We start from the raw sequence: 23251 nt of genomic DNA, 5'->3' as shown, positions 1-23251 counted from the left end.
CTCACATATATATCCATGCTCTCTCATAATAGTCTGTATGCCCTTTAGCTAGTCCGAGAGTTTTTCAATGATCTGTTTTCCTACATGGCCAACTCCAATTCGACTGAAACTTGACATGTGAACATGTGAGCAGGGCACATTGGGGGCTACCTGTCCACAATTTCAACCCCATCTGAAGTTGAAATAATTTTATTGTACTCCACATGTGCACCTGAAGTCAAAACTACCATCAATGTGACGGGGCCTGCAAAGGTAATCACCGCAACGGAAAAGTTAAAGTAGATGTAACAAAAAATGGATTCTGACTGGTTAAATTGTTGCAGATGCAAATACAGATGATTAAACCAATGAAAAAAAAACCCAGTAGAAAAGCAATCTAAATATTACCCTAGTGAACAACTACATGCTCATCTTTCGAAGCGTGTTCATGTAAGTGTAACTGGAGAGAGACACAAACAGCTTCCGAAACCTGAAGAATTATTATCAAACAGCATTACAAACTGAAGGAAAATAAACTGACCTTGTTTTTCGATTATTTTCCATTAAGGAAGTGTGCTACAGATTGAATACTCAAAATAAAATGCTGCTTATTTATTACAGAATGAGTGCACATTGCAGACCTATTAATTTATCACAAACCTGAGGCATCGTTTGTGTTCCAAAAAATATTTTACATTGAATCAATGAAGCATGATCTGTTTTAAGCATCAGTTATCACATACTCACCTATTAAATATTAGTTATTTCCGTAGTGTCAGTGTATCTCCTAATTTCATCTTCACAATTGATTTTTTTCTTATTTATAAAGATGCCATATTGTTATATTTATTGATTTAGTAATTAACAATCTGTGACTCTGTGCTTATGCTTGATATGTCACATACACATCACCTTTTAGGCAAGTGAAAAGCTAAAATTCATGCCTGTAGCATTTAAATAAATTCCCTTTTATACAACTTATCCAGTGCATCAGATTCAAAGCATGATTGACTAAGCTATTATTCTGTCAAACAAAGTTCCCCATTTCCTTCTACTAGAAAAGGCAAAGCGAAGTAACATCATATCCTATGCCATTAACAGCACTTTGATGAAAAGTAATAAGACAAGATACATACCAAACCCATTGGCTCTGATGTTGTGCCATTGCAAGAAAGCTTTTATGAGGATACTCATTTAGCAAACAGTACATTTGACCTCCTGGGTAACAGAAAGCACATATGATGGACAGCCAGATGTCCACTGGTCCACTGTACTTGCGTATGATGTTTGTACTGATCTGGAAATAAATTAGCAAACATCATTATAACATAAACCACGGTAGCTTCAGATTACTAAGAATTCTTTTGACTATCTAAAGTAGTACCAGTGTACATTAGACGAGTCTATTAACCCAAGTAAAAATTTTGGAGTTCTATTTCCATCAGTGAGGAAATTTCACTTTCTTTTCTCAGCAGGCTGACCTGGGCGGTACCAGGCAGAGGGAGGTAAGCCCACTAAGAAGAGGATTTGGCTGTTGTGGAGGATGATGATTGGTGCCAGGAATCACATGTACAACCACAAGGAAGCCTTCTGTAAGAGGCTTATACAAGAAGCAAAGGGAAATAAGCCTACTACCGGGAAATAGAAAAGTCAATGGAGGGCCCAATCCCAGGTCAACTTCATCATTGGCCATAGTTTGAAATTCGGTCGAAATACACAAAACATCGCGAAATATTTCGGTTTTGAGAAGCCACAAAATTAAATAGAGGTCGACTCTAGAGGAATACCATATTTCAACTCATTTCGGCAAAATTTCGAGATTTCACCCCTTTCATTGGGAACTCCCTAACTACTAGGAAACCTCAATTTGCAACCGACTCAATTAGGTGGTCAACTGTGGAGCATCCACTTCAACATTTGGGTGAATTGAAGCATTATTTTGCCAAATTTTCATGTGTCAAATTTTCTACCCATAGGACTGTCGTGATGGACTTTGAGAGATTCTTCAGGCAGCGGATGATGTGGCCGCCATATGTCATAAGAGTCTAAAGCAGAACTACCACTTTAGGTGTTCTTCTTCCAATCTAATGATTCAAACATATGAAAACATGCTTAAAATAGGCAATCCCTATTAATTATCTATGACGACACTTTTTGACATTGGAGAATATTATTAAATTATTTTTCTTCATTCTTAATAAATATTTCAAGTTCTTTTAATGAATGTTATGTTTTCTGCTACTAAATTATGTGTAGAATAGGTTATATATGAGAAAGGAAACCGAAATATATACCATTCAGTACCAACCTAGGGCCCGAAGCCAAACTACCATTCTAGGTGTGTTTTTTTACAATGTAAAAGTTCAAATATAAAAAAAGGGTGTACCAAGTGCACGAGGCTCGCCACTGTGAGGTCTGGAGAGGGTCATAATGTATGCAGCTTTACCCCTGCTTTCACAATGAGGCTGTTCCCAAACTCGAACCCGTGACCACTTGGTCACAATGGAGCAACCATTACCGTTGCACCAAGGATTAAATATGTTTGGAGATATTTAATTGGGGTTTCCCTGGAGTTTCAGGGCAAAAAATGACCACTTGACCACTGAAATGTATCAGATTTCGGCTGAAATTTGACCAAAATCCGAAACATTTCGGTTTCACCCAGGGTTGGAACCTAGGTTGAAATCGAATTCTTGAACCATGCCACTGGCACATGTAGACATACTTTTTTTTTCTTTATTAGAAATACAAACTATGATGGATTAAAATTCTTCATTTATAGGTCAGAGCTACACCTTTACTGAAGCTGTAAGAAAATTTACTACCTGGTAACTGATGGTCCTAGTGTATCATAATTGAACATAATAGAAAACTGGGTGAACCAGCTAATAAATGTCAGGCTAATTAGAAAGGTTCCCTGACCCTTTTCTTTTCTTTACTTTATTTTATTTCATTTCATTTTTTGGGTGGGGGGCAGGGGGTGCGGCACTGGCTCTGTTAACTTAGGTAGGTGAAAACTAGCCAAGTGATGGCATTTCTCAGTCATGAGGATGTAATGCACTTTTTGACAGCTGTAACAGCCTGCTACTCAGGTCACTTGAGTCAAGTTTATACAGAAAAAACAAGTCTATTCTGACAGAAAATTATCCAAAAACATCTATTAATCAAAAGAGGGACACTAAGAAGTAACCCAATAAATAGTAACACATTTAAGAGTTTCTTGGTTTTCAAGAACAGAATAACACTTGTAACAATAAAGAATCAAGATAGACTCGGTAGCGAGGGTGTTTCTCTTCTCTGAGAGAAGTACAAAGAATCAAGATAGATTTGCATTGGCGGCACTGGCTCTGTTGACTTAGGTAGGTGAAAACTAGCCAAGTGATGGCATTTCTCAGTCAAGAGAATGTAATGCACTTTTTGACAGCTGTAATAGCCTGCTACTCAGCTCACTCGAGTCAAGTTTATACAGAAAAAACAAGTTTTTCTGACAGAAAATTATCCGAAAACACCAATTAATTAAAAGAGGGTCCTTAAGAAGTAACTCAATAAATACTAACACATTTAAGAGCTTCTTGGTTTTCAAGAACAGCTTAGTAACAATAAAGAATCAAGATGGACTCGGTAGCGGGGGAGCCTCTCTTCTTCGACAGAAGAACAAATAATCAAGATCGACTCGCATTGCAAGGCTGTGTGTGAAAGTTTCAGCAATGGAAGACCTTTTGGATCCAGTGCTGGTTGAAGATGAAGATGGGTTCTCATTCTACCAGGCCGTGCGTTATGATTGGAAACCTGCTGCTTGTAAGCAGTGCTGGATTTTCAGCCACTCTACTGGTAGCTGCTCTGCTATCAATCCTCAACTGAACCGGAATAGTGAAGCTCAAAATAGATGGCAGCATAAGGCAATGGTCGATCAAGGAGGTCAGTTCCGGTGAAGGGAGATAGTGAAAATATGCAGGAGATTCTCAGCTAGCCTGAGAGGATGAAGTTGGTTGCAGTGATCCCCAAAGCCTCCTTGTAATACTAATGCCCAAAATACAGGGGTAATTTGGACTTTTAACTTTGTGTGCATAATCTGTACCAATGGACCAATGAAGGGTGGAATTTTGGTTGTTAACATGCACACTAGAGGTAAAAACCTTGCTAGTATTTTATTAGTGTTAGTGCATGGTATGCTTGTTTATTTATTTTCCCTGTGCATGGTTATATGCTGCTAATATCCAAATATTTTTATTTATAAGTATATTAGCATCTAAGTAGGTTAGTGTAGAAAACCTAGGACCTGTAACCAGTAACTTGAGAGCGAAGAAAAGATGAGGAAGAGGAGAGAACTGTTAAACTTATTAGTCTCCCTCATAATGCTTGTATTTATAATCTCAAATTACAATAGAAAGGGGAACTCCTAATCAGATTGGGAATTCCTAATCATGATAGGATTCCAAGTTATAATAGGAAAAGAACTAGAACTAACAACTCAAACTGAAACTAAGACTAACAACTCACAGTAAAATTAGGACTTTACATAATTAGAAACTAGGACTCCAACTAGGACTAGGAAAATAGAAGATACACATATCAACCAAATCATTGTTCACGTGAACAGTGTCACATGAACAGTACTTCAACACTCCCCCTCAAGCTGGATTATACAAATAAGTAAAGAAAGAAGATCCAGCTTGAACTAAAAGGAAACAAAAAAAAACTCCATAATAATGCAAACACTCCCCCTCAAGTTGGCGCATACAAGGTATTAATGCCTAACTTGAACAAAATGAGAAGAAACTAAGTTGCAACAGAATCCAGCTTAACAGATGAATGTAGCTCCCAAATAAACCTTCAAGAACTTGAAAAAATTGATCTTCAAAACCTGGACAGACATGATCAGCAAACCGGGACTAGAATTTCTTCCAAAAAAAGGCAGCTTTTAACGATCTTCAATAGCTAACCAGTGATGAATCTCAGATTGTCATAATGACATAAAATCTTGAAGTTAAATAACTAGAGCAGCAAGTAACGGAAACGAGCTGAATTAGGCAGCGGAAAACACTGTATCAACCCAACTGAAAGTCCTCAAATAGGCAACAACCAAATATCTTCAATACTCTTCAATACTTCAATCTCCCCTTTACGGCAAACTCAACCCAATAACAAAGTAGATACCCATTGGCAATGGTGAAAGCTCTGATCTTCTATGCTTTGCACCAAGTGTTCCTGCAAGTTCTGCTTCTACAATGTCTGCAGGTGTACTGTACATCATGGTCCGAAAACTCGGGTCTCGAAGCCAACTCGGCCCACGAAAAAACCAAGTTGGGCCGAGATCTAGGCGAGATCTCGGCGAGTTTTTGCATTTTTTTTTTTTGACTCGGAAGCCCATCTCGGTGGGTTTTAGGGCTCTGTTGGGTCTGAAAATTGGTACACAGCCTATTTTAGGCCATTTAAGCACAATGGCATCATTAGATTTTGCAAAAACAAAGTCCAAATATGACTTTTACATCGGACCCTTAGTTCCTAGGCGGCGACGTATTAAAATAGCATAATAGATACATTAATGACATAATTTATGTACATAGAACTCAAACAAAACATTCAATTAATAGGAAACAAGTTAATAAGCATTACAAATGTTTAAGTTACAAGTTACAACTTCATCACATAAAATGAGATTGAATGACATATTCATTCCCCATTTGTCCCACATAGTCTTCCCATGACATATTGTTGCTAAACTGTTGTGTATAGTCCTCCACAGCATTCATATAAGAGTTCTCATCCACATATGCCAACATCCCTAACCTAGGGTATAGTTGCTCCACAGTGGCGTTAGACAGTTGCCATGAAGGATGAGATGCACCGCTTATGCTACTGTCATATTGAGGAATGCCTAGGACTTGGAATGTGGACGGATCGCTGGACCCAATGCTGGACCCAATGCCAGACTCACTGCTTTGATAGTCATACGCATGTGTCGGCCTAGCTTGTATAACATAACTCAAAATCACATCCATCTACCAACATTTCATCAATTTTTTTTCAAAAAAATAGGTTTAGGGAAAATGGGTTTACTTTCAAAAAACCTTCACAAACTTGAGCAATCCTCCAAAATTGAGCTGCAATCTTCACCTTCCAAATGTTTGAATCCAACCAAATAATGAAGAAGGGAAGAGAAGATTGAGAGAAGAGAGTTGGAGAGAAGAAGAGGTGTCTCTGTTGACAGAATAGCCCCAAAAACACATCTGTTTTAACTTAAAACAAGTCATTTGGGTCAAATGACCCAGCCCCATACCCGACACCCAGATTTCGACCCGAGATCTCAGCGAGATTTTGCATTTCTCCTATTTTTTCCTTGTTTTTTTCAAGCCTATTCGAGACGAGATCTCGCCGAGATCCTGCACTTTTGTGTTTCGCCTTGCATCTCGTCTCGGCTTTCTAAAAAACCGAGAATCTCTGAGAGATCTCGCGAGATTTCGGACTATGCTGTACATAATCTACCCCCTCACGTGTAGTACACGTGGACATAACAGAGATAATGTAAAAGATAGGGTAAAAACATAATATTCCAGAATTTTCTAAAAATGCTACGGGTAATTAAAAAGGAAGGAATGGTAAAATTGTAATTTACCAGAAGTTTCCAAAGGTGTTATGGGTAAACACCAAAGGTATGGGACATGAAGGGAATTAGAATTATTGAAAGAGAACGGTGTTGAAAAAAAAAGGATGGCATGGCTGTAAGTTGGTGGAAATCCACTTTTAAATACAATCCAAGCCAAAGGGCAAACTGGTAATAAACCAGAATTTTCAAGGGTCAATTGGGTAGGCAAATAGGGGAATGGATGAAAAAGTAATGGCAGTTCCGTAAATAATCAGAATTTTGCAAGGGCTTTTTGGTAAACAAAAAGCAATGGGATACAATGAGTAAAATAACCAAAATTTCATGAATGGCTATGGAGGGTGGCAATTTGGTAAATAACCAAAATTTTCAAGGGGTTATTGGAAAATAATGAAGCAAGGGAACAGATTTGGAAAATAATTTAATTCCCTAGTAGAAAGGGAAACTAGGAAAGGAATGTAAAAAATGGATAAAGAGAATAGGAGACAAAGACAAGGGTATTATTGGAACTCAAAAAATAAGGTTTTAAATAAACCAACTTACGAAGGTTGTCTTCAACCTTACGACAGAGAAACCAGGGAGATTGAAACCTTCACGCAACCACGGTTTCAAGCTCAGGACAAAACCAGCAAAGGCGGAAAAAAGGATCTGCCCAAATCAATAACCTCGAGACCCCATCGTCACCTTCACGAAACTAGGGGCGGTAGTCGTGGATGCAGCGGCAACCCAGCAAAATCTCTCAAGGAAGAGAAGCAGTCCAAAGGGAAGAGGAAAACTACACTTGCTGCAAACACCATACAACCAGAGCACTAAACACCGCAACCAGCCCAGCAGGAAACTAGTTAGTCTTATTCTCAACCATGTCTTCAATCCTAGCAGTAATCGATCCAAACCAGATCGGGGAACCGCCAGCAAACGAAGAACTTTCAGCAATCGAACAAGATCAACCGATAGCAACCACAGCATTAAATCGATTCAGCAGCAAACCAGAATTTAATTCCACAAACAAACCTTCGATAGCAATCAAAGTAAACAACAACAGCGACAATTGATGAATCGATCCAAATAAAATTTCCCACAGCAATAATCAACCCTGGAAACCAGAAATCGAAGAACAACTTCTTCTCTGTTCACTTGCTTCTCAGGAGGAGAGGATCTAGTCGAACCGAGAAACCTTCGTCTTCAAACCGACGGTACGGTAAAGTAGGGAAGAGTTGGGGAAGCAGCAAAAACAAAAGTTCCAACAGATCAATTCAGCAAATCGATGTCTGTTCTTCAAAAAACCAGATTGGAAACCCCTGCAAGATGGAGAAGAAAAAAAAAACCTGCAACTGAATCTGGCAATAGCAGTGGTATCGTAGTAGCGGCAGCGTATCATATACCCAACAAGGAATAAAACTCCTCGAATAAAAACAGCGGCAAACAAGAACCAGATCTGAAACTGGCCAAGAAAAAGAGTTGTTCCCAATAATAACCTTGATCGATCTCCAAGGAATCTTCAAACAGAACAGCAATCGATTCCAAAAAAACACACTGTAGAAAATAGATCTCCAAAAAGGCAGATCAGAACCTGAGCAAATCAAATCAGCAACTCAATGTACGAAACCCTAGTTCTTCTTCGATGAACTAGGGTTTCTTTCTAAAAACAAGAAACCCTAAACGACTCTCAAAACGGCAATCTTGGAGAGAATCAGTCACTAGTTGCCTAGCTCTGATACCATGTAGAAAACCTAGGACCTGTAACCAGTAACTTGAGAGAGAAGAAAAGATGAGGAAGAGGAGAGAACTGTTAAACTTATCAGTCTCCCTCATAATGCTTGTATTTATAATCTCAAATTACAATAGAAAGGGGAACTCCTAATCAGATTAGGAATTCCTAATCATGATAGGATTCCAAGTTACAATAGGAAAAGAACTAGAACTAACAACTCAAACTGAAACTAAGACTAACAACTCACAGTAGAATTAGGACTTTACATAATTAGAAACTAGGACTCCAACTAGGACTAGGAAAATAGAAGATACACATATCAACCAAATCACTGTTCACGTGAACAGTGTCACGTGAACAGTACTTCACTAGTTAGCCTAGTGGTTAGGACCCTATATGGAAATAAAGAGGTCTAAGGATCAATTCATGAGTGAAGCTATTAAAGGTGATTTTATTTCTTTTGCCATAAGCAGTATGGTGGACCCCACATAATATTGACTTTTGACTTGAGGACTATAGATCGATTTTGAAAGGAAGGGAGGATTCCCTTTGTCAAGGTGTACTTGAGAAGTTGAAATAAAATAAAGTAATGTAAGACAGGAATGAAAGTTCAACCAGTCCCAAAACAGGATATGAATCAGGGAAAAAAGGGTTCAATTCGATGGGGTTAAGGTTGGGTTGCATTGGTGTATTAATGAATAGGCTAAGGGTAAAGGTAAAGAGAGGGAATAGATCTAGGATAATAGGGAAGTCAAGGGATTAGCCAAACAGATTTGCAGTAGGGCAGCTGTCTCTGCCGATTAGGTCTGCAGGCTGGGAAAGGGGTTTTGATGAGTTTTGGGAGATTTCTTGAGGAAGGTGATCTGCAGGTTAGATGGGGCTACAAGGGGGGTCGAGTGGTGGTCTTAGAGGGGGGAAGGTTTGCTGAAAAGCTTGAGGAAAATTATTGGATGGGTAGGACAGGAGAGAGAGGGAATGGAATTAGAAAGTACTCCAAAAATAGAAACTAACCAAGGAATTGCAGAGCAGGCAGCAACAATGAGTCTCGGCTGGAGTAGGGAGGTCTTCTGGCTGGAATGCTTGAAAAGAATGAGAACAAAGACAACAGAGTAACCTCCTGGGCTTTCCACCACAAGGAGTCAGCTTGGATCACACACCAGCTCCATCACCAGGGATCGAACACCATGGAATTACTTCAGAAGAAGCAACAGCTTAACAACAATATTGAATGGCAAAATCGTGGGCTCTTCAGCCCTTGGGTTGATTTATATAATATTAGAAAGGGGCAGCAAGGCTCCACAATTAACAAATTTCAAAAATAGAAAGTTTCCAATTAGTCCCCTGTGCTTGGAGTACAAGACACAATCAGTTTCTAAACTGATGTGAACTACTAATTATTGACATCTACTAATTATGAAAATAGAAGCTAACTACTAACAATGAAAATAGAAAGTAAATAACTTCAGCTAGACCACTAGACTGGACCATAACTTAAACTGGACCAACCGGTTCAATTAAACTAACCCAAACCATCTTAAAAATAAACTAAAGAAACAAACTAGCTAAGCCTGTATGCAACCTTATTACCTATACATTAGGCCCATAAAAGTGACCTATTACATTGAAAACCTATGGGATCAAAGGCCCAACATATATAGAACCCAACCCTAGACTTATTCCTAAGAAAACAAGCCATGTTTGGTGATGAATCTGCATCAACTCTCCCCAGCTTGAAGAAATTTGTCCTCGAATTTTGCAGTGACAAGGGGGAAACAACATATGAGTAGCAGCTTTGATCATTCCCAAAAAAACTCTACTATGTAGGAACGTTAGGAATAAAGTCTTCAAGGCGTGGAGCTTTCTCGTCAAAGAACCATTGTGGCATAACAAACTCTATGTGCTTGACCTCTGAATCAAGATCAATTGTGAATGTCGTATTCATAGTCTTCAACGTTGATAACCTTCTCATCTACGACTTAAGGCTTAAACTCTACCTCTTCAAGAACAACATCTTGAATGTTGATGATTTCTTGGGGAGTGTTCTCGACCACCACTTCATCTTCCACTGTTTCAGCTTTGTCTACTTTGATGTCTTCAACGTAGACTTCTTCAATAAAATCTTCTACATGTTGACCTTCTGTCTTGGAAGCTTCAAGCACTGTCTTTTCTTTATCATCATAGTTCATTGTGATAACTTCAGCTTTATCTTCAACTTCAAGCTCCTTCTCTTTGAATGTTTCCTTTGTTTTATCCTTTAATGGTGCAAAGTTGAGTTGAGCTTGTGCTCTAACATTAGTGGTGCTTGACTTCCAACAATCCTCAAATTGTGAACTGAATTCCATTGATGGTTGTTTCAAGTTGTCTTCAATTTTGAAAGCCTTTTGGTAGTAACCTAGTCGAAGGGCGAGTCTCCTTGGGATATGCTTTGGTAGGTACTTGTTCTTCAACTCGTGCTTCATCTCTTCCCAAGTCCTAGGTTCATGCCTTCTAACTTTAAGCCTCTCTTTATGGAATGTCCATCATTCTCCAGCACGACCAGTCAATCGCAAGGAAACAGAGTGAAGCTTCCTTGCCTCAGTTGTTCCATACCAGTAAAAAAATTCATCTAGAGAATCTAACCAATCAAGGAATAGGTATGGATTTGTCAGTCCATCAAAGTAGGAAACTTCGGGCTTCACCTTCTTTGTAGTAATTACAGTCCTCCTCTGTGGACCCCTATCCATTAAATTCTGAGTACAGTTGTCTATTGTAGACTGTGCTGGATGTTCTACCTCACCTTCAAGAGGTGCACAACTACCTTGTATAGGGGTAGCAATACGGTTCTCCCTTGTCGTCATCTGATCAAGCAATTGCTGGAACATCTTCAATACCTTAGCCATAGGATCAGGTGGGTCTGGAGTTCTTGAACTATTCTCTGCCATATCTCTGATACCATTTAATGTAGGACAGGAATGAAAGTTCAACCAGTCCCAAAACAGGATTTGAATCAAAGAAAAAAGGGTTCAATTTGATGGGGTTAAGGTTGGGTTTGGTTGGTGTATTAATGAATAGTCTAAGGTTAAAGGTAAAGAGAGGGAGTAGGTCTAGGATAACAGGGAAGTCAGGGGATTAGGCAAACAGATTTGCAGTAGGGCAGTTGTCTCTGCCAATTAGGTCTGCAGGCTGGGAAAGGGGTTTTGATGGGTTTTGGGAAATTTCTTAAGGAAGGTGATCTGCAGGTTAGATTGGCCTACAAGGGGGGTTGAGTGGAGCTCTTAGAGGGGGGAAGGTTTGCTGAAAAGCTTGAGGAAAATTAATGGCTGGATAAGACAGGAGAGGGAATGGAATTAGAAAGTAATTCAAAAATAGAAACTAACCAAGGAATTGCAGAGCAGGCAACAACAATGAGTCTCGGTTGGAGTGGGGAGGTTTTCTAATGGCTGGAATGTTTGAAAAGAATGAGAGCAAGGACAGCAGAGTAACCTCCTGGGTTTCCCATCGCAAGGAGTCAGTTTGGATCACACCAGCTCTATCATCAAGGATCGAACACCATGGAATTATTTCAGAAGAAACAGCAGCTTAACAACAATATTGAATGGCAAAATCGTGGGCTCTTCAGCCCCTTGAGTTGCTTTATATAATATTAGAAAGGAGCAGCAAGTGTCCGCAATCAAAAAGTTTCAAAAATAGAAAGTGTTAGATACGGGCCAGAATACCGTGGGGGGTATTCTGGACTTTTTTCCTCTTTATTTATTTAGTTGTTTGTATGTGGTTTAGTCCCACATTGCTCATGTACATATGTTTATTCTTTTATTACTCTTATAAATAAAGAGGTGCTTGGGGTGACTCTAATCATTTCCCTAATTTTAAATCTCTCTACATGGTATCAGAGCTGATTTCGAATTAGGGACCAACCCAATCGATTTTTTCTCTCCTTCTTCTCTCCTCCATCGTTTCTCCCTTCTTCTCCCTCCTTGTTTCTCCTTTGTTCTCCCTTTTTTTCCTAAGGGAAGCACTACAAGAGGTGGTCGTATGACTTAGGTGCTGCCCCTCCCAACCTCTTTTTTATGTCTTCTCCATGATCAATTCCTGCTTGATAGCTGCTGGACTCTACCTGCGATTTTGAAGTCTTCAAGTGTTTTTAGAAGATCAGCCCCTACCATTATTGCAGGCTGTTCTTCCCTTATTGGAGCTTCTTCAGCACCCTTTCCAGCATCTATTCAGCATATATATCCTCCTTCATTGAAGACCTCCACTCCCAATCGATCTCTATCTTCAAGGTTTTTTCCAAAACCCTGACAATTGTCGACTTTGGGTGTGGGGCTGCTTGTTGCTGCTACACTTTGGCTCTACTTCTGCAGGGCTGCTTCTACACTTACAAGGACATACTCGACTGCAATTTGGGCCTTCACAATTCAGTTTTGAAGACCTCTCTAAGATTGATATACCATCACAAGGTTTTTTTTCAAAACCCTGACATTCATCGATCTTGGGGGCTGCTGCTGCCTATTGGACCTATATTTCTGCAGGTTATTTTCTCCATTATACAGGGTCAATCGACTTCAGTTGCTGCTATTTACCTACAGTTTTATCCCTCTCTTGTCCCTTTATCGATTTCCACAATTCAGGGTTTTTTACAAAACCCTGCAAATATCGATATAGGGTTCTTCTTGAGCTGCTGGTTCTGATTTTTGGAGAGGTGATTCAGCCTTTAATTTGAGGATAGTTTTGGATTAATTTGCTTCCAGTATGGGTGATTCGATCACTTCTTCAGCTACTTCAGACCAATCACTTCATGATGGTCACAGCAAGACAGAGTACCACAGCTTCCCACCAAATCCTATTAAACTGGATGGCTCGAATTATCTTCTATGGTCCAGATCTGCCTCTTTTGCTATTGCAGGCCGTGGTCTCACCAGTCATATTAATGGCACTTGTGTTATGCCTACTGAACAAGGGCATGCTCAGGAAAAGTGGCTTGCCAATAATGGTGTTCTGACGTCTTATCTGATAGGCTCAATGACTTCAGATTTACAGCATAACTTTCTTCTTCTGGACACTACCTCTCAGATTTGGGCTGCATGCAAGGAAACATATGGGCAGCTTGGCAATGATGCCCAAGTATATGAAATCCGGAAGAAGGTCCTTCACACCACTCAGGGAGAACTTTCAGTGTCAAAATAATATGCTACTCTCCGCAGTCTGTGGCAACAGTTGGACCATTTCTCAGACTTTCATCCTACTACAGTGGTTGATATTGCTTCCTATAAGAAGCATGTGGATAAGATCAGAGTCTATGACTTTTTGGCTGGTTTGAATGTGGAGTATGATTAGATCCGTGTTCAGGTGTTGGGCCATAAGCCTTTTCCCACACTTGAACAATCATATGCATTGGTGTCTTCTGAGGAGAACCGGAGGGCTGCTATGTTGCACCCTCCTATTACAGAGAGATCAGCTCTTAAAGCTGCTGCCCCTGCCACTCCTGCTCCTAGTAGCACTGCTTCTCTGGGTGATTCTGCTACAGGAAATGTTGTTTGTGAGCACTGTCACAAACCCTATCACACCAAAGAGAAGTGCTGGAAACTTCATGGGAAACCAGCTGATTTTGAAGCGAAAAGGGCTGCCAAGACCAAGACCAAGGCCCATCAGACTGAGACTATTACTGCAGCCCCTGCTACTGACCCTGGTCTATCCCAGGAGGATCTACAGGCACTCCTACGTATGCTAAGGTCTTCCGCTGCCGCTGCCTCTACTACATCAGCTACTGCCAATTCTTCTGCTCCTTCAGGTTCACACTTTGCCCGGTCAGGTATTCCATTTGGAGGTCATTGTACCTCTGTAGCTTCCCATCCTTGGATCATAGATTTTGGAGCTACAGATCATATGACCGGTTCCTCTAGCTTGTTTCATAAATACTCTCCCACTTCTGGGAAAGATAAGGTCAAAGTGGCTGATGGTTCTCTTTCTTCCATATCTGGAAAGGGAATTATCAATTGCACTTCCTCCCTTCCCTTGACTTCTGTTTTGCACATTCCTAATTTTACTACTAACCTTCTTTCCATTAGTAGTATTACTCGTGATCTTAACTGTAAAGTCATTTTTTTTCCTTCTCATTGTGTGTTTCAGGATCTGGAGTCTGGGAAGACGATTGGATTGGGTAAAGTGCACGGTGGGCTGTATCTGCTTGATGACGGTCGCTTCTCTCCACCACCATTACATTTTCCACTACACCAGAACTCCATGGTCTGTTCTGAACTCTACCAATGGCACTCTAGGTTAGGTCACCCCCCTTTAGGAATCTTAGCTCATTTATTTCCTAGTCTGGTCACCCTTCGTCCTAAGGATGACTTTTTTTGTGAGGCTTATGTTCTGACCAAACAGATACGTTCAAATTATCCAGTTTCTAATAAAAGGAGTTCTTTTTGTTTTAATTTGGTGCATTCTGATGTTTGGGGCCCTAGTCGTAAACCTTATATTTCTGGCCACCGATGGTTTATTTCTTTCATTGATTGTCATTCTAGGCATACATGGGTATATCTTTTGCATACAAAAAATCAGGTTTTTTCATGTTTTCAGCATTTTCATAAGATTATTCAAACTCTGTTCCAGGCTACTCTCAAAGTATTGAGAAGTGATAATAGAACAGACTACACTGAGTCCCAATTTCAAAAATATTTGGCTGACCATGGCATCCTTCATCAAACTAGTTGTGTTGATACCCTTGCCCAGAATGGTGTGGCAGAAAGGAAAAATCGCCACTTGCTAGAGATGGCCAGGGCTTTGATGTTTGCGAGGAATGTCCCATCTCAATATTGGGGGGATGCGGTACTCACTGCCGCCTATCTCATCAATAGGTTGCCCTCTAGGGTTCTTAACTCTCGTAGCCCCTCTGATGTTTTAATGGGAAATCCTCCTTTATTGTGCCACCCAAGGTCTTTGGTTGTGTGTGTTATGCTAGGGATACTAGATCTCCTGGCAAACTGGAACCTCGGGGACTTCGTTGTATTTTCTTGGGTTATTCTCCGACCCAGAAAGGTTACAAGTGTTACCATCCCCCTTCCCGCCGGACCATGGTTAGTATGGATGTTATTTTCCATGAGTCTCTTTCTTACTATTCTTCGCCACCTCTTCAGGGGGAGAGTTCTAGTGAAGATGTGCCTTTTGAGATTCCTCTACCAGAAGTTCCTCAGGCTGCTGTCCAACCTACTTTATCACCACCCACGGCTGCTGTCCAGCCTAATTTACCACCACCCACGGCTACTGCCCAGCCTATTTTGGATGCCCAACTTCCTCTGGCTGTTCCTCCCTCACCTGATGGGAATCCTTTACAGGGGGAGACCATAGAAAATAGTGTTGTTAATGTTCCTATCCAGGGGGAGCTGACTCCTGTCCAGAGGACTATTGGTGAATTTCATAAGAGAATCGACAACTCCAACATCATCACCTATACAAGGGGCAGATCCAACAGAGGGCAACTGCAACCCACTATATCACCAGTACCCATCCAATTGCCGGCTCCAGACCCGAATCCTTCATCTCCTGGTAATCCCTCTCCTTCCGACCTACCTATTGCTCATCGCAAAGGTACTAGGACTAGCACTTTACATCCCATATCTCGCTTTATTTCATATAGTTCTCTTTCTCCTTATTTCCGTGCTTTTGTATCCTCTCTTTCTTCTGTCTCTATTCCTAAAAATTGGCAGGAAGCATATACAGATGGAAAGTGGAAGGCAGCAATATTGGAAGAAATGAGAGCACTACACAAAAATAACACGTGGGATCTTGTGGCACTTCCTCCAGGGAAAAAACCAATGGGATGTAATTGGGTCTTTGTGGTAAAACAGAAGGCTGATGGTTCAGTGGATCAGTATAAGGCACGTCTGGTTGCAAAGGGATTTACTCAAACTTATGGAGTTGACTACCAGGAGACCTTTGCACCAGTGGCAAAGCTCAACACTATCAGGGTGTTATTATCTTGTGCTGCAAATCTTGGGTGGGATCTTTAGCAGTTAGATGTAAAGAATGCCTTCCTCCATGAGGAGCTTGAGGAGGAGGTATATATGGACATTCCACCAGGCTTCTCTGATGACAGGACTAGGGGCAAAGTCTATAAGTTGAAACGTGCTCTATATGGGTTGAAGCAATTACCTAGGGCCTGGTTCAGCAGATTTCATAAGGCTATGATTTCAGCAGGTTATAAGCAGAACAATGCTGATCACACTTTGTTCATCAGATGAGTTGGTGACAAGGTTACTCTACTCATAGTCTACGTGGATGATATCGTGGTGACTGGTAATGATAATGCTGCTATCAGGGATTTGAAGCTTCTCCTTGGCCGTGAGTTTGAGGTCAAAGATCTAGGTTCTCTCAAATATTTTCTAGGGATAGAAGTTGCTCGCTCTTCAAAGGGCATCTTTCTTTCTCAAAGAAAATATGTCATGGATCTATTGACTGAGACAGGGCTGCTAGGTTGTCATCCTTCAGATACTCCTATGGAGGCCACTACAAAACTTAGGGAAAAAGAGGGTGAACCTGTTAACAAAGGTGGTTATCAGCGGTTAGTGGGCAAACTAATCTATCTTTCTCACTCCAGACCTGACATAGCAGTTGCTATAAGTATGGTGAGCCAATTCATGCATGATCCCAATTCCTCTCATATGGATGCAGTCCATCATATTTTGAGGTATTTGAAGTCTGTTCCAGGAAAGGGAATTTTCTTATCTTCCAATGGTCACCTCAAGCTTGAAGCTTATACTGATGCCGATTGGGCTAGTTCTCCTGACAAGAAGCCTATCTCTGGCTATTGTTCCTTTGTGAGTGGGAACCTTGTCACCTGGCGTAGCAAAAAGCAGAATGTTGTGGCAAGGTCCAGTGCTGAAGTCGAGTGTGCGATGGCCCAAGGCATTTGTGAACTTCTATGGCTTAGAGGATTATTACAGGATATTGGTGTTGTTGTCCATCTTCCAATGTCACAATAAAGCTGCCATTAGCATTGCTCATAACCCTGTCCAGCATGATCGCACTAAGCATGTGGAGGTTGACAGACATTTCATCAAGGAGAAGCTTGAAGCTGGCCTCATTTGTGTTCCCTTTGTGAAGTCTACTGATCAACTTGCTGATGTGTTCACTAAGGAGCTGAATAGCAAGCTGTTTCATCCTATCTTAGTCAAGTTGGGCATGCATGATATATATGCTCCAACTTGAGGGGGAGTGTTAGATATGGGTCAGAATACCGTGGGGGGTATTCTGGACTTTTTTCCTCTTAATTTATTTAGTTGTTTGTATGTGGTTTAGTCCCACATTGCTCATGTACATATGTTTATTCTTTTATTACTCTTATAAATAAAGAGGTGTTTGGGGTGACTCTAATCATTCAAGCCTTTCCCTAATTTTAAATCTCTCTACAGAAAGTGTCCAATTGGTTCCCTTTGCTTGGAGTACAAGACACAATCAGTTTCTAAACTGATGTGAACTACTAATTGTTGACATCTACTAATTATGAAAATAGAAGCTAACTACTAAAAATGAAAATAGAAGTAAATAACTTCAGCTAGACCACTAGACTGGACCATAACTTAAACTGAACCAACCGGTTCAATTAAACTAACCCAAACCAACTTAAAAATAAACTAAGTAAAGAAACAAACTAGCTAAACCCATATGCAACCTTATTACTTACCCATACTTTAGGCCCATAAAAGTAGCCTATTACATTGAAAACCCATGGGATCAAAGGCCCAACATGTATAGAACCCAACCCTAGACTTATTCCTAATAAAACAAGCCATGTTTGGTGATGAATATGCATCATAAAGTAAGGGAGAGAATTAAGAAACTGTAACAAGAATTGGGAGATTAAAACTTGAAGTTCTATTAAAAGAGAGTTGAAACCTACTCCAAGAAATAAAGAAGAAATAAAGGAGAAAAAGAGATAGTGAGAGAAAGTTACACGCAAACAAGGGAGAGTTCCATTGAGTCTTTCATTTTTCAGAAGGTAATACATTGTCCCATTTTCATGCTCTATTTCAAAGTCATTTGAATATAGGAGATTTGAATTTTATGGTTGTTTTGCTACAGTGTACTGTTTTGGATGGATACTATTTGCTGTTAGGAAAAGAACTATAGTTCTTAATAGGTGAGGATTTTGGGCCCCAATTTCGGTGGGATCATGGATAATATGTAGATGGAATACTGTTCCGAATTTGGGACCCATCCAATTTCATTTGATATCCCATCTGAATGAAAACTTGGTACTAGTCTGCTGTCATAGCAGAATTTCAACCTGAACTTGGGAATAATGAAAGCCCGACTAATACTTGGTATTCAGACTTGAAATTTGGTGTGAATCATTATTTTTTTGTCCAGTTTCATACTAGAAAAATTTGGATTAAATTAGTTTCAGGATATAGTAGTTTTGTATCTTTTAATTCTGTTGTGCAGATTCTGGCTGAATCTGAGCACTAAGATTGAAACGCATGATTTAAATATGAAATGTGAGAATTTGGAGATGATTCTTGGTGGAGATCGTGGTATTAAGGTAAATTGGTCTCCTGTAAATTTTGTGAGTCTCAAGATATGTATAAGTGGGGGAAATACTGGATTGTGAGGGTTGTCTGTGTTTGCAAGTTGGGTACAACCTTGTAGGGGTGGATTACCCTATTGATTTTGCTATTTATGGTCTATGTAGGGGATATTGGATCGTTACTTTTGTGATTCGAAGTACAGTGAGAATTGACTTAGAACTTGCTAAAGTGAGTGAGACCTCACAGAACCTATGTATTATTTTTATATACAAATTTCTTTTCTTTGATTTACTATTTTATGAAATTTCATGATTTGAAATAACATGACTATTTGTGCATAATTGTTTTGAAGTCTACTTGGAAGTACAATGCATATTTTGAAACATAACTTGATTTATATGGAAAGAATGCATGGTTGTGACTTTAACAAAAGCATGATGAGACTTGCTATTTTATGATATATATATGTATGACTTGAACGTAATATCAATGGACTGTAACCCTTCCAACAGGGGGTTATGTGTTGGGGTGGATTGTTGAGCACAGGAGTGAGGCAAGAGCGTGACGTTTAAGGGCATGGTACGGTTCTGTGAGCCAAGAGCTCGAAGCTCATAATTTCACTGTGTTTGTGTATGTGGACTGAGGGCTGAGGCAAGAGCGTGACAGTTAAGGAACGTGATTTCCCCTCCATTGGGGCCCCGTTACCAGTTCTGTGAGCCAAGACCCTGAATCCCATCCCGTTGACTATATTGGTGGTATGTTGATTGTTAGTAGTGCCACTTTACAAACCTATTGAGACTATTAATTTGAACTGGTGTTATGAACATTTGAACACATGGCATGTTTTACTGGAATTTATAATATTTTCAGATTTATACAACTTATGTTTTGAGATTCTATTATATTTCTGGATATGCACTTGTTTACTGATATTTTATGTTTTGTTTCCCCTTACTCACTAAGCTTTCCCCAAGCTTACCCTTTTATTTAACCACACAAAGAACAAGAGTCAAGAGCCATGCTCATGTGATGAGTGCATTGGAGTTGTTAGAGGAGATGATGCTCAGATTGGGGATGATTAGAACATTTCTAGATTCATTTACTTTCTTTTATTTGAAACGGTTGTAATGATTTTGGATTTGGATTTGACCTTAGATATGGTTTATTTTAAGATTTGGATGGATGGATTTAATAGAGATTTATTTAACTTCTAGTTGTTGTGCCACCAACACCTTAGTTTTGAATATTTGAATTAATATTAACCGAATGCTGATTTTAATTGTTTAAGTCTTCTGTTGTGTTATATTATGGTAATAGTGAGGATTTATTTGGAGATTATGATTAATGGTTCAGTTTTGGTTCATCTATCTAAAACCATTTTAATTTTGTGGATTTGTATGACGACCCTTACCCCTAGGCCGGTTTAGGGACGTTACAAAAGTGGTATCAGAGCAGAGTTTCAGAGTAGAGTATGAACTAGAACTGGTGGCATAGGATCTTGAACATAGAGATATTACACTTAGAATTGAACACCTATCAATAGGGTAGTTTGTTTTGGTTTCCTGTGTACTGGAAATTTTAGCATGGGAGTGATATATTGCTTTGAACTAATGCGTACCTCTTATTGTTAGGTACAATGCCTCCCCGTAGAGGACTCCCGCCTCCGCCACCAGTAATTGAGGATGCTCAATTCCTCCACCACAACCAACTGAGGAGGATCCACTACCACCACCACCAGATGAGGAGAATCTACCCCCACCACTACCTATTGTGCATGGGGTTACTCTATGAATTTTATGGGAGCATTTACAAATTTTATGAATTTTGTGCAACAACAGGCTACAGTTGGCGGTAACCAACTACAACCAGGCCAACAGGCCCCAAGGAGAGAAGACACCAACAAGGTGGTGGAAATATTCAAGAAACTGGGATCACTTGTCTTTTAAGAGAGTGAGTATAGATCCCTAGTGGCCATCAGTTTAGGTTGATGAGATGGAGAAGATCTTCAGAGTCTTGGAGTGCACCGACCACCAGAAGGTCGCTTGCGCCACATTCATGCTGCAGGGAGAAGCCAATATGTGGTGGAAAACTTCTACGCAGATTCTGGAAGCTCAAGACCCAGTGATTACATGGGCGAGATTCTTAGAGGCCTTCTAGGAGAACTTCTTCCTTGAAAACCTTAGGGAGAAAAAGGAGGTGGAGTTTTTACAGTTGACTCAGGGATTTCAGTGATGGTCTACAGAAAGAAATTTGAAGAATTAGCTTGGTTTACACCTGAATAGGTTGATACTAATGCTAAGAAGGCCAAGAAATGTTTGAGAGGTTTGAATCCCCAATTGAAGGGATCGATCGTAGTATTGAAGCTGAGATCATATGTTGAGGTGTTAGAGAGGGCACTATTATTAGAGGATAATCAGAGGGGTACTACACATGGCAACTCGAGTAAGGTACAGGGAAAGAGGTCTATGGACAATCAGCATTCTAGGGATGATAGACCCCAGAGGCATCAGAGGACTCACTATGAGCAGACCACATAAAATCCTTGTCGTATCTGTGGCAAGCATCACAATGGGCAGTGTAGGCAGAGTTCTGATAATTTCTATACATGTGGAGGACGAGGTCACATGGTAAAGGACTGCCCTATGCCATTACCTCATTAAGCACCACAACTTGGACAGCAAACCACGCCACCACAGAGGCAGCAGCAGATACCTTAGAGGTTACCACATCAGGGGCAGCGTCCACATCAGACACACCAAGGAACAGCAACAGCCCCCGAGGCAGCAATAAAAGCAAATACATCAGACTGCGCAAACGGGTCAAATACAAAAGGCTCAGGCCAGAGTTTTTGCTTTGACGACAGAGGATGTTGAGGCTTTACCCACAGTGGTTACAGGTAAGCCTATATCTAAGGATTTGATTTATAGCATAACTGATGATTGCTTTGATTGATTGATGGATTGCATCTAGAACTAGGAAATTAAAACTGAAACCTGGAACATATTTTAGGTACACTGAACATTTCTACCATATCTGCCAAAGAATTATTTGACTCGGGTTCGACACACTCCTTTCTATCTAAATCATATTCTGAGAAGATTAGTGTTGACCCTAGACCATTGAGACCCTCCTTATTGGTGACCCTACCATCTGGAGAGAATTTGATTGCAGACACTGTGTTTTGAGTCCTGTTTGGTTCAGATAGAGGGCAAAGAGATGCCAGCAAACTTAATTATTCTAGACATGACAGACTTTAATGTCATACTTGGCATGGACTGGCTGTCTACTTATCTTGCCAATATACAATGTTATGAGAAGGAGATAGTTTTTAAACCCAAGGATGAGACTGAATTTAAGTTTAGTGGGTTGAGGACGAGTAAACCTGCATCGCCTCTGATATCAGTAGTGCGTGCAAGGAAATTACTCGCTCAAGGTTGCCACGGATTTTTGGCTTGTCTAGTTGATTTGAAGAAAGAGGAGCAACAGTTGGAGGATATCCATATCATTAGGGACTTTCCAGATATGTTCCCTGATGACCTTGTTGGGTTACCACCCGATAGGGAATTGGAATTTGTCATTGATCTAGTACCTGGTACAGCGTCGATCTCTAAGCACCATACTGAATGGCACCATTAAAACTGAAAGAGTTGAAAGACCAGCTGCAAGAGTTATTAAAGAAAGGATATATCAGACCTAGCGTGTCTCCTTGGGAAACATCAATGTTATCTATGAAAAAAAAGGATGTCTTCAGTCTAGATATTTCATCAACTCTGTCACCAAATAGGTCTTCAGTCTAGATATTTCATCAACATCACTCCCAATGATTACAATGTTATCTACATAGACAATCAAGACTGTAATATGTTGACTAGTCTTCTTGATAAACAAAGTGTGATCAACATTACTTTGTTTATAACCAATTGACACCATGGCTCTATTGAAACGACTGAACCAAGCTCTTGGGGACTATTTTAGACCATATAAAGCTATCTTTAATCGATACACTTTGTCCTGGGTATCTGGGGTACCAAATCCAAGAGGGTGTCCATATATAACTCCTCTTCAACCTCCCCATGGAGAGAAAAGCATTCTTCACATCAAGTTGTTGAAGATCCCATCCTTGGTTAACTGCACATGAGATAATGACTCTAACAGTGTTCATTTTTGCTACTGGAGCAAATAATTCATGATAATCGATCCCATGTGTCTGAGTGAATACTCTAACAACCAGCCTCGCCTTATATCTATCCACTATTCCATCAGCCTTTGGATTCGGTAGTGACGATTGGTTAGGAGCAGTGGTTGTAACAGCCGTGCCCAAAATCCATGCCTAGTTGGACCAAGCCTATTTTGAACCTATTTGAAACACCCACACCTTACCTGGACATACCCTTGACCATTGGTGAGTGATCCAAATCATATGGTCCAATCACTTGGGGAAAGTCCTATACCTAT

General features: G+C 40.2%; 1 protein-coding gene across 3 annotated transcripts in view; it reads right to left on the bottom strand.

Annotated features, from left to right (window-relative positions):
• The window catches only part of LOC122663640 (N-acetylglucosaminyl-phosphatidylinositol de-N-acetylase-like), an 87759-nt gene continuing 64508 nt past the window's right edge, over positions 1–23251 (bottom strand). For 2 of the 3 annotated variants that reach the window (XM_043859242.1, XM_043859244.1), the window contains 3 exons: positions 1116–1276; positions 388–469; positions 1–245 (listed from right to left, as the gene is read on the bottom strand). In XM_043859242.1, the coding sequence (XP_043715177.1) occupies positions 400–469; positions 1116–1276 (231 nt within the window). In that variant the 3' untranslated portion in view covers positions 1–245; positions 388–399. The remainder of the gene's footprint in view (positions 246–387; positions 470–1115; positions 1277–23251) is intronic. The other variant, XM_043859243.1, reaches the window with a different exon arrangement.

This window comes from Telopea speciosissima, chromosome 6 (genome assembly GCF_018873765.1).
Source record: "Telopea speciosissima isolate NSW1024214 ecotype Mountain lineage chromosome 6, Tspe_v1, whole genome shotgun sequence".
NCBI classification, from domain to species: Eukaryota; Viridiplantae; Streptophyta; class Magnoliopsida; order Proteales; family Proteaceae; genus Telopea; species Telopea speciosissima.
This window is presented reverse-complemented; position numbering and strand designations above follow the sequence as displayed.